Source organism: Cebus imitator, unplaced genomic scaffold (genome assembly GCF_001604975.1).
Source record: "Cebus imitator isolate Cc_AM_T3 unplaced genomic scaffold, Cebus_imitator-1.0 Scaffold238, whole genome shotgun sequence".
In the NCBI taxonomy this organism is placed as follows: domain Eukaryota; kingdom Metazoa; phylum Chordata; class Mammalia; order Primates; family Cebidae; genus Cebus; species Cebus imitator.
Window position 1 is genome coordinate 3,391,122 of NW_016107553.1, and position 12,481 is coordinate 3,403,602.

General features: G+C 40.7%; 1 protein-coding gene across 1 annotated transcript in view; it reads right to left on the minus strand.

Annotated features, from left to right (window-relative positions):
- RPP30 (ribonuclease P/MRP subunit p30) overlaps positions 1 to 4,087 on the minus strand; it is a 38,367-nt gene extending 34,280 nt beyond the window's left edge. The window contains exons 1-2 of the mRNA XM_017498222.2: positions 3,969 to 4,087; positions 78 to 133 (exon numbers count right to left, since the gene is read on the minus strand). Of these exons, the coding sequence (XP_017353711.1) occupies positions 78 to 133; positions 3,969 to 4,050 (138 nt within the window). The 5' untranslated portion in view covers positions 4,051 to 4,087. The remainder of the gene's footprint in view (positions 1 to 77; positions 134 to 3,968) is intronic.
- Positions 4,088 to 12,481: the final 8,394 nt, after the last annotated feature.

Consider the following 12,481-nt stretch of genomic DNA (forward strand, 5'->3'; position numbering starts at 1 on the left):
TAATCCGTAGCTCCCAAATTACCAATATAAACAGGTTACAAATATTTATGAACTTAACTTCAGAAATATTATTTTACCTGTTTCTTTTCCTTAAAGTCAACGACATGATTGATGGCAACAACTGAATAGCCAACTGAAAAGAAAAATTGAACACTTTTGTTAAAGATAACAACCTATCCTTCCTGTACACACAGGTCCATCCTGATTCTAGATGTCAAGAGCAGGAGGCCATTTGAGGAATGGTTATGAACGTAAACTCTAGCATCAGCCTGCCTGATTTAAAGTCTAGGCACTACCACTTACAAGTTACTTAACGTGAAGTTTCAGGTTCTTCAACTGTCAAATGGTGATAATAACACTTACTTCATATACTTGTCATGAGATATAAATGAAATAATACACATGAGGTGTTTGAGAACAGTGTCTGGCACATAGGTCTTTTTTTAACCGTTACAAATTATTATTAACATGATATTAAAGACTCTTAACTTTGTGCTTCTTTTCAACTATCATTCTCTTTCATGTCCCTGTATTCATTGTCATCCCATCGAGTTCTTACTTTACCACTGTCACTTTTATTCTTGTTCATTTCTTTTGCTTTTTACCCTTCTACTTTTGCCAGAGACTCCTTCCTAAGGAGAAATGGACTGATGACTCCCTCACACCACTGCCCACTTCCCATTTTGAGTGCCACCATCGACAGACTGGGAACTCTTTGAGGTCAAAGGCTTGCTTTATTATCCTTGTGGGTAACACCCCCCATGGCACCGAGGAAGGAGAACTGTGCAGACCTCAGGCACAATTACTGCCTGAAGTATAAGTGCCTCACTGCTTACTATATCTAGCTTATATATATAGTCATACTTAGCTCCATATAATCTTTCTATATAATCATATAACAGATGTAGTTGGAACTGTACTGACACATTTGGTGCTGATTTATACAATCCTTCTGTATAACCATATAGTAGTTTGTAGTAGGAGGAATGCCTACAGCAGTCACAGAACAGAAGCAGTACATGGGAAAACAGCCAGACAAGGACAAGAACCAAAGACCCAGGCGGAGGTGTCCCTGCCTGAAAGGGTACACACAGTATGGCAGACTTGGAGCAAGAGTCTGATAAAGGAGTTGTAGCACCTTGATAAAGGAGTTGTAGCACCTTGCATCCAGTTTCTGTGGAAAGTAGGCCTCAGGCCTGAGATCCCAAAAATAACCAAGGGAGAAGCACCCCTCTGGTGTGACCAGTGACGGCACCTGTACACCCTGTCATTCTTTTCTCACTTGTGTGCTAGCTTAAACCATCCTCCCATAAATATCTTAAGAGAAGAGCACAAGTCTGTCAGCTCCCACTGCATTGGCTTACAGTGTCTTTCTATTAGAAACCCTTTGAAGTCTCTAGCCCCCAGATAAGAAGTGTTGCACAGGCCACCTGTTGCACACAGCCCACCTCCTTGCCTCGGTGACCTAATGGGGGTGGACCCCTTTTCTGTACGTGACCCTCTACTACTGCACACAGCATGGCCCCCTACTGGGCAAGGCTCACCTCTCTGCCCAGGTGACATAATGGGGTGGCCCCCTCACTTGTAACTCATGTGATTATTTCACCCTATCACTAAGCCTATAGATGATGACCTCACTTACGACCCTTACCCCTGCTTGTGCCTGATAAATACAGACACTTCTGGGCATTCGGGGCCTCGCCTGTCTCTGCTCATAGGTGGTATGACCCCCGGAGTCCAGCTGCTCTTCTCCAGTTCTTCAGCGTCCTGTCTCTTTACTTCTTGGATCCTGTACCTCAGCACAGCATAAGGGACACCCCATGACCCTGTGGGGCCAACAGCCCTACAATCCTCATCAGTTAGTACTGTTCTGGACATTTGGGCTACCAAAAAAAATCTAAATTATGACTCCCATCTTTAAGTTTTTAAAAATACCAATGGGGATGAAAGGACAGTAATATTAAAATATATATTAATGCCAAACTTAAAACAGTTTGTCCAACTTCCTTCTTCCCTACCTCCCTCAAATATTTACTGAGCAACCATTACTTGACAAGCCCTAAACTGGTGTTGCGTATACAGGATAAATAATACAATCCTGGTCCACAAGTTGGAGAACTAAGGCAAACAGTCAATTAAGCAAGTCATTACATATAAATACATGTTTTTTTATAAGTAAAGATTCTATGGAAGTATATAGCACAATGAAACCTGGTGCAGGAGTCACAAAAGGCTCCCTGGAGTAAGTTACCCTTAAAAACAAAAAAAATCAGAAGTATGCCTGTATTTTGGGCTTCATCTAGTACCCAGTTAATCAAATCAACCAGCCACACCTCCTCCCCATTATTCTTTACCACACTCCCAAATCTGCTCTCAACTTCCTTGTTATACCCCATTTGGGGTATCTTTTTAGCTACTAAACAATATCCCTACCGTTCTACAGAAATGTCAGCTAGATTCTGTTTCTCTATAAAACTTTTTCCTAGACTACTCCTCATCTGGCAGTTTAGAAGTACTTCCCCAGTCAAGCATTAGTGTATTTTAATTTACACAGTATATTTTTGAAGCTTATCACTGGTTTCTTATATCACATCAGAAACTAAGAACGAGGGCTCTGTCTTTCCTATTCTTTGAAAATGTCTACTATTTATTTCCAGACTCATCAAATAGCAGTCCTTTGTCTTTGACTTGTAAGTTGAGGTGACTTTGTCATATGCCATGAATTTCATTTAATTTCTAAACGAAAAACCACTAACAATGTACATATATTACCACACCTCTTTCAAGTGTATTTTAAATTGGGGGAAATTCTCTAAAGAAATCAGTATAACTTTTCTTTTTTGTATCGATTTTTCTAAGGTGTTCAGTTTATTCCACAAGCATTAACTGAGTAACTGGCACGCACTAGTGCCTGCAGAGTAATGTGTTACGCATAGTAAATAAAAGGATAAAACATGGCAATTACCTTCAGAAGCTCATGATTTATTAAAAAATGGGATGGCATCAGGAAAAGCCTCATTGAGTAGGTTATAATTGCAAGTAGCTACACACAGGAAAATTTATTTTACAGGATCAAAGAACATTAACGCTAAATGGCCCATATCATCATGTCTACTTTCCTCTTCCTACTGATTGGCAAAGTACCCCAGAGATAATGTTCATTTAGTGGCAGCAGTAGAAAGGGAAAGTCATTTCGTTACGATATTTCATAAAGAGGACAAGAAAAAAATGGTGTGATTCATTTTGCCAAGAAGTGGTTGTCATTTCTAGCACCATCTCTGAAGAGTATCAGTAACCAGACCTCACAGTGAGCTGAGAACTGTCTCTGAGATGTTACTGCACGAAACTCTTGATTCTTTTTAATCTCTCTAGCTCCACACCTTACAGTCTAAGGAATAAGAACTGATGACTAACTCCAATAGTGAAAACAGGTTCTCGTCTCACAAGCCTTTCGCTTCCCTTAGATTTGGGCCATGCTGTCCTCCGCCCCCAATACCCTCTCTCTGTCTAGATAATATTGTTCCAGCACTTCCACATCTTCCCCCTCGGGGCCTCCAAGACGCTTCCTGTCCGGGCCCCAAATTCCAGCATTTGTTTAGATACTGTCGTAAGAGTCTGGAAGGGCTGATGGTAACTTAGAAGCTTAGGAGATTGTACACTTGGAGTGCAGATCCGGCTTCTGTCATCTATCAGCTGTAGGCCCCTACGCAAATCCCTCGCCCTCGTTGGACCTCAGTTCCCTCACTGCATGAAAGGAGCGGAACCAAATAACTCCTAGAACCTTCGAGTTTCCCGCGCCAGGTATCAGACCAACACCTCGGCTGTCATCAGCCTCCAGGGACATCCCAGAGACTCCAGGAGACCTGACCGAGACCCATCAGGAAATAGTTCCTCCCGAGTGTGGCCCTATGGTCTGGGTATCATGAGACTTGGCAGGCACTGCTGCCCGCGAAGCCAGGGCAACTCACGGTGAGCGGCTGTCTCCACAAGCCCGCGCAGAGCCTTCATGTCAGAACCCACTCGCAGGTCCAAATCTGCAAACACCGCCATGCTGAAGTCCCATGACCGCCTGCGCGCGCCAATCTGCGCAGCCGCTGGGCCCGCCCTTCAGGCATGCTGGGAGCTGTAGTTAACCTGCGCAGTCCGTCTCTACCAGCAGCTGACTATTTAGGGTTTCGAAGAAACTTACCGGCTTTGCCTTCAAATACCACCAGAATTTGTGGGTTGAAATCAACAGCTACATTTCAATCCCTCTTTGTCGTCTTCTTCATGACAATGTTTGGTTACCCCTGGAGAGGTTCCAGTTCCCCGCTATTCAACACTCCTATAAAATAGCGTAGAAATGAATTCATTCAAAATGCACGCACACGGTATTTAGCGTCTGCTCATGAATCAGACTTCTGCTAAAGGGCAAAAATGCTATTTAAAGATTCCTAAAGAATACGTTTACCTTTCCCTAAAGTCCATTCAGTTGTTTAAAATGGACTTAACGGGAAGAGGGCGTTTGTGTGTGACTGACTCTGGGACTACAAAAGAGAACTACCCCAAGGCGAGGGTCTTTTTACCCAATCAGAACTGTTGATGTCAAAGCCTGCTCTTCTGTTACAGTCAGCATCTTCAACCACAAGATGGCAGGACTCGCTCTAGGACCAGCGCTTAGGGCTACCACAGATTCAGCCAAACACTTGTTTGAAAAGGGAGGTGCAAAATTGAGATGTTTTACACTTTTCCAGCTGAGAAATGTACAAGGTGATGCATATCCCACATATCTGATATTTCCACTTTTTTCCGACTTAGTGTAAATGACCTGTTGTGGATTAATAATCAATTATACTACAACAGTGTGAAGCTATAGTTTACATCAGTGCTCTCAAACTACCCGTCATGAAGGACCAATTTCTCCCTCCTTCTCCCCTACCCCCAAATTCTTCGAGAACCAGGATGTAGTCCTTTATGCATTATCAGTAAACAGCCTGGCCTCATGTGAATCACAAATTTGACAACACTGAACTGCCCTATACCTGGCTGAATAAAGAGTCTGCTGATCAGGAGCTTGGTTATCAGGACAGTGCCAACGTGCTGTAAACGTTCTGAACATTTTCACTTTCTTTTATTTTCTTTTTTTTTTTTAAATAAGGTATGCACAGCAACAACAATCACAGAGTGGATTGCCCCAAAAATTAGAGGCTCGGCCATTTGACCTGGGCAGTGTCCCATTTGCTGGCCTGCCGAGCTTTCTCTGTTTTGTTTTGTTTTTAGAGAGAGCATCTCGCTATTGCCTAACGCAAGCAATCCTCTCTCCTAACTGTGATTACAGGCACCCACCCCCATGCCCCACCCATCAACTTCTGTATTTACTGATCACAAACAGTTCACAGATAGTCTCTGTCTATGGACCACACCTTAACTAGTACTTCTTTATGCAATTTTCTTGTCCATCTCAGAAGGGAGGAGGGATCCATTCCGTGCAGTTCTCTTCTTGGTTAACTTTTGTAAAGAAGAGATATTTTGCCATTCCAGTGCTTGGTATTTCCTAAGTAGGAGTAGAAGAGAATATTGCTTCTGCAAATAGAATAAGGTCACATGAAGAAAACCCTTTGCTTTTCATGAGAATATCTAGTGTTAATTTTGTAGGGTCATACTCAGTTTCACCTATGACCATAAAAATGTAGATTGGGGCCGGGCGCGGTGGCTCACGCCTACAATTCCAGCACTTTGGGAGGCCGAGGCGGGTGGATCACGAGGTCAAGAGATAGAGACCATCCTGGTCAACATGGTGAAACCCCGTCTCTACTAAAACTACAAAAAATTAGCTGGGCATGGTGGCGCGTGCCTGTAATACCAGCTACTGAGGAGGCTGAGGCAGGAGAATTGCCTGAACCCAGGAGGCGGAGGTTGTGGTGAGCCGAGATTGCGCCATTGCACTCCAGCCTGGGTAACAAGAGCGAAACTCTGTCTCAAAAAAAAAAAAAAAAAAAAGTAGATTGGTCAGAAATATGACCAATGTGTGGTAAAGGTGAATAAGATGACAGTTCAATTATTTTTTAGTTGACACATTGTAATTATACATATTTATGGGGTACAATTTTATGTTTTGATACATGTATATGTTATATGATGATCAAATCAAGATAGGATATTCATCACCTCATGCATTTTTGGTGATAACATTAAAAAAAACTCTCTTCTAGCTATTTTGTGATATACAAACAATACCTTACTGTTAACCATAGTCACCTTCTGTGCAATAGTACATCAGAACTTATTCCTCCTATCTAACTTTGTACCTGTTGAGAAACCTCTCCCCATCCTTCCTCCCTCAAGCCCTCCCTAGTCTTTGTTAACCATTGTTCTACTGTTTACTTTCTAGACTTCTATCAAATTAAGTTTTTTTTCAGAATCCACTTATGAGTGAGACTAGGCAGTATTTGTCTTTCTGTGTGTAGCTTATTTCACTTAAGACGGTGTCATCCATGTTATTCCAAATGACAGGATTTCATACTTTTTTAGTGGCTGAATAGTATGTCATTATGTGTATTCCACATTTTCTTTTTTTTTTTTTTTTGAGACGGAGTTTCACTCATGTTACCCAGGCTGGAGTGCAATGGCGCGATCTCGGCTCACCGCAACCTCCGCCTCCTGGGTTCAGGCAATTCTCCTGCCTCAGCCTCCTGAGTAGCTGGGACTACAGGCACGCGCCACCATGCCCAGCTAATTTTTTGTAGTTTTAGTAGAGACGGGGTTTCACCATGTTGACCAGGATGGTCTTGATCTCTTGACCTTGTGATCCACCCGCCTCGGCCTCCCAAAGTGCTGGGATTACAGGCTTGAGCCACCGCGCCCGGCCCCACATTTTCTTTATCTATTCATTTGTTGTTAGTCATGTAGGTTGATTCCATATATTGGCTATTGTGAATAGCGTTGCAATAAACATAGGAGTGCAGATATCTATTGGACATACTGATTTCCCTTTCTTTGGATTATACACCCTGTAGTGAAACTTTTAGGTCATATGGTAGTTCGATTTTTAATTTTTTGAGAAACAACCATACCGTTTTTCATAATGGCCATACTAGTTTACATTTCCACCAACAGTAAGTGTTCCTTTTTCTCTACATCCTCACCAATGCTTATTTTCATTTATTGTTTTGATAATAGTCATTGTAACTGGAGTGAAATGGTAGCTCATTGTGGTTTTGACTTGCATTTCCTTGATGATGAGTGAGGCTGACAATTTTTTTCATATACCTGTTGGCCATTCGTATGACTTCTTTTGAGAAATGTCTGTTAAAGTTTGTTTGTTTGTTTGTTTGTTTTTAAGAGAATCTCTGTCATCCAGGCTGGAATTCAGTGGCTTGATCGTGGCTCACTATAGCCTCGAACTCCTGGGCTGAAGCAATTCCTCTACCTCAGCCTCCCAAGTAACTAGGACTATAGGTATATACCACCGTGCCCAGAAAATTTGTTTAATTTAATTTAATAGTATTTTAAGTCCCAGGATACATGTGCAGGATGTGCAGGTTTGTTACACAGGTAAATGTGTGCCATGGTGGTTTGCTGCACCTATCAACCCATCACTTGGGTATTAAGCCTCACATACATTAGCTATTTATCCTGATGCTCTTCCTTCCCTCCCACCTCAACAGGCCCCAGTGTGTGTTGTTTACCTCCCTGGTCCATGTGTTCTCATTTTTTAGCTCCCACTTACAAGTAAGAACATACCGCATTTAGTTTTCTGTTCCTGCGTTAGTTTGCTGAAGATAATGGCTTCCAGCTCCATCTCATTCCTTTTTATGGCTGCTAGTATTCCATGATGTCTATGTACCACATTTTATTTATCCAGTCTATCATTGATGGGCATTTGGATTGATTTCATGTCTTTGCTATTGTGAATAGTGCTGCAATGAACATATACATGCATGTATCTTTATAGTAGAATGATTTATATTCCTTTGAGTATATACCCAGTAATGGGATTCCTGGGTCAAATGGTATTTCTGCTTCTAGGTCTTTAAGGAATTGTCACACTGTCTTCCACAATGGTTAAGCTAATTTACATTCCCACCAACAGTGTAAAAGCCTTCCTATTTCTTCACTACCTCAGCAGCATCTGTTGTTTCTTGACTTTTTAGTAATTGCCATTATGACTGGCATAAGATGGTATCTCGCCGTGGTTTTGATTTGCATTTCTCTAATGATCAGTCATATTGATCTTTTTTTCATACATTTGTTGGCTGCATGAATGTCTTCTTTTGAGAATTTTCTGTTCATGTCCTTTGCCCACTTTTTAATGCAGCTGTTTTTCTCTTGTAAGTTTGTTTAAGTTCTTTGTAGATTCTGGATATTAGACCTTCGTCAGATGAATAGGTTGCAAAAATTTTCTTCCATTCTATAGGTTCTCTGTTCACTCTGATGGTAGTTTCTTTCTGTTCACCCTGATGATAGTTTCTTTTGCTGTGTAGAAGCTCTTTAGTTTAATTAGATCCCATTTGTCAATTTTTACTTTTGTTGCTATTGCTTTTAACATTTTTATTATGAAATCTTTGCCTGTGCCTATGTCCTGAATGGTATTACCTAGATTTTCATCTAGGGTTTGTATAGTTTTGTATTTTACATTTAAGTCTTTAATCCAAATGAGTTAATTTTAATAAACAAACAAATTTTTGTATGAGGTCTAAGGAGGGGATTCAGTTTCAATTTTCTGCATCTGGCTAGCCAGTTTCCCAGCACCATTTATTAAATAGGGAATCCTTTCCCCATTGCTTGTTTTTGTCAGGTTTGTCGAAGATCAGATGGTTATAGATGTGTGGTCTTATTTTGCAGATCTCTATTCTGTTCTATTGGTCTATGTGTCTGCTGTTTTTGTACCAATACCATGCTGTTTTTGTTGCTGCAGACTTTTGGTAGAGTTTGAGGTAGGGTAGAGTGATGTCTCTAACTTTGTTCTTTTTGCTTAGGATTATCTTGGCTGTATGCATGCCCAGATAATTTTTTAAACTCCCTGTTATAGCAACAGTCTCGCTATGTTGCTGAGAGTGGTCTTAAACTGCTGGCCTCAAGTGATCCTCCCACCTCAGCCTCCCAAAGTGCTGAGATTATAGGTGTGAGCCATCGTGACTGGCCCAGTTGCCCATTTTTAATGAGTTATTTATTTTGACTTTTTTCATTCTTGTTTTGTTTTAGTTTCTTATATATTTTGGATACTAAGCCCTTGTTAGACGCATAGTTTGCAAATATCTTCATTGTTCACACTGTTAAAGTTTTCCTTAGCTGTGTAGAGACTTTTTAGTTTGATGTAATCCTATTTGTCTATTTTTGCTTTTGTTGCCTGTGCTTTTGAAGTCTTATTTAAAAAATCTTTGCCCAGCCCAGTGCATGTCATGGAGCATTTCTGTTTTCTTATAGTACTGTTATAGTTTCAGTTCTTACATTTAAGTCTTTGCTCTGTTTGGAGTTGATTTTTTAATATGGTGAGGGGTAGGGGTTTAGTCTCATTGTTCTGCATGTGGATATCCAATTTCCCAGCATGACTCATGAAAGAGACTGTCTATTCCCCAATGTGTGTTTTGGGCATCTGTTTCAAAAATCAGTTGGTTTTAGGTGCATGAATTTATTTCTGGGCTCTCTATTCTGTTTCATCATTGGCCTATGTGTCTGTTTTTCTGCCAGTATTGTGTTCTTTTGGGTACTACAGCTTTGTATCATATTTTTAAGTCAGGCTTTGTGATGTCTCCAGCTTTGCTCTTTTTGCTCAGGACTGTTCTTGCTATTTGAGGACTTTTGTGGTTCCACATAAACTTTAGGATTTTTAAAAATATTTCTGTGAGGAATGTCATTGGTATTTTGATATGGATTGTATGGAATCTGTAGATCATTCTGGAAAATATGTCTATGTCAACAATATTAATTATTTCAATTCATGGACATGGGATATCTTTCCACTTATTTGTGTCATCTTTATTTCCTCAACATTTTATAGTTTTTTATTGTAGAGATCTTTCACTTCCTTGGTTAAGTTTATTCCCAGGTATCTTTTTTGTAGCTGTTGTAAATGGAATTGTTTTCTTCATTTTTTAAATCACTCACTATTAGTATATAGAATGCTACTGGGTTTTTGTATGTCATTTTTGTTTCCTGCAACTTCACCGAATTTACTTGCTAGTTTTAAATGGTGGAGTTTTTTTGGTGGAGGCTTTAGGGTTTTCCATATATATAATCAAGTTGTCTACAAACAGAAATGATTTGAGTTCCTCCTTTCCAATCAGGATGCCTTTTATTTCTTTTTCTTGCCTAATTGCTTCTGCTAGGAGACAGTTTTATTATCTGATGCTAGTACTAGACTGAAGTGGGCTTTTTTGAAAGTCACAGAACTTTTGCTGTGGACTGTACCCTATAAACTTCTTCTCTTCTCTGCACCCTAAGCCTAGGTGAAGAGGAAGAGAAAAAGTAAGAAATAATAGAATAAATAGCAATCAGTATTTATCACTATACTGAGGGCCAGCAAACTTGCTAAGTACTCTAAGTATTTATGTATGTATCTTATTTAATTTTCAAAGCAGCTGTGTGTTAAGTGGTTTTTTTATTTTCATTTTATTATTGTTTTCAGATCTAGACTTGCAGAAGTACTGTTTTTTTTGCTTTTTGTTATTTTGTTTTTAAAATCAATATCCATTTTTTACATCTGAGAAATCTAAGCCATAAGTAGTAGTGGTAGAACTACATGTGGATGGAGACAGTTTGTTTCAGTTCTTGCCTAGTGTACTGCTTCCTGAGCAAAGCAAGCAGAGACTAGAGTTGTGGGGGAGGGATGAGGAAGAGAAAAGAAGAGAAGGGAGTCTGGAGAGGAGAGAAGGAGAGTGGAGGAAATGAGAAGCAGGAAGGGAGAAGGAAGGACAGGAAAAAGTGGAAGAGGGGAGAGAGAAGTGGAAAGAAGAAAAAGACACGACAGAATAGGGGAGATGAACAGGGAAGAGGGATTAGAATTTGGTCTGCAGGGATGGATGTGGCAGCAAGGATCTGTAGTTTGAAGAAGACCATGGAAATTTCTGACTGGAAGATAATAGTACTGTATAAGACTGGGAGCAGTGGCTTACACCTGTAATCCCAGCACTTTGGGAGGCTGAGTCAGGAGGATTGCTTAAAGCCAGTTTAATATTAGAGTGGGCAACAAAGTGACCCTGTCTCTACAAAAAATTAAAAAATTAGCCAAGTGTGGTGGTGTGCACCTTTAGTCTGAACTACTTGAGAGGCTGAGGCAGGAGGATCCCTTGAGCTCAGGAGTTTGATGTTATTATACAATGAGCTATGGATTGCATCACTGCACTCCAGTGTGGGTGACAGAATGAGACCTGTTGTCTGTTTAAAAAAGTGGTGGCCCATGCCTGTAATCCCAGCTACTTGGCTGGCTGAGGCAAGAGAATTGCTTGAACCTGAGAGGTGGAGGTTGCAATGAGCCGAGATTGCACCATTGCACTGCAGCCTGGGCAATAAGAGCAAAGAAAAAAGTACTCTATAAAATTATGGTTAGCATTTTACATTAGTTATCTGATTTGATCCTCACAGTAGCAAATGAGAGTGATATTGTTATTCCTGTTATACCAAGGAGAAGTCCTGGGCTCAGATAGGATGACTCTTGAGTCATTTCCTCTTCTGTGGGAAGCCTAGAAAAAGATGATGGGTTTCATATCCAAAGCAATCATTGGGCTCTTCTCATCCTCCCAGAAGAGTTTTTTGGGATGTGTGTGGGCTAGGATGTGTGCCTGATTAGTCTTTGGCCTTATCCTACTTTTATTTTGTTCATCCCTCCTGAGTGAACTGAAAAATGCTCCACCCAACCCCTGTCCTCTTGCAGCTTAAGAGTGAGGGGGATCCAGGCAAGAAAACCATATTATAAAATGATTTGGCCAGATGCATTGGGAGCACAAAGCAGAGATTTCTCTCCCAAATTGAGTGGGGAGGTTTGGGAGATCTGAAGAGGAAAAAGGTCAGTTTCCTTGAGGGAGTAATGCTTGACTTGAATTTTGACACATGAAGTGGAAGAGAAACATACATGAGGCAGAGATCATGTTGAGGGTATATCCAGAGCTGGCACAAATTAGGTGATACTCAGTTAAAATTTGCTGATTGAATAAATGAACTCATGACCTCTTGTTTGACTTCATACCCATATCAACAGAACTGTAGCAATGTTGGATGTCTTATTTAACCACATGGTCAGAAATTCACTGAACTGTGCACATGGTGCACTGGTATGATACACCAGCAACTTAAACAGAACCATCCTCTGTGTCCCACATGATGGGACACTTATAGGAGCTCTTGGGGAGACTAAAAGAATATACCTTAACTCCAGCCTGACATTACAGTTGCCCTATTCATTCACATATCTGGGAAGTTTGTGCAATGAACCATCTGCCCAACCTTTCCCAGAAACCCTCATAAAGCAGATCAGAGGAGTTGATTGCTAAACTTAGAACTCTAG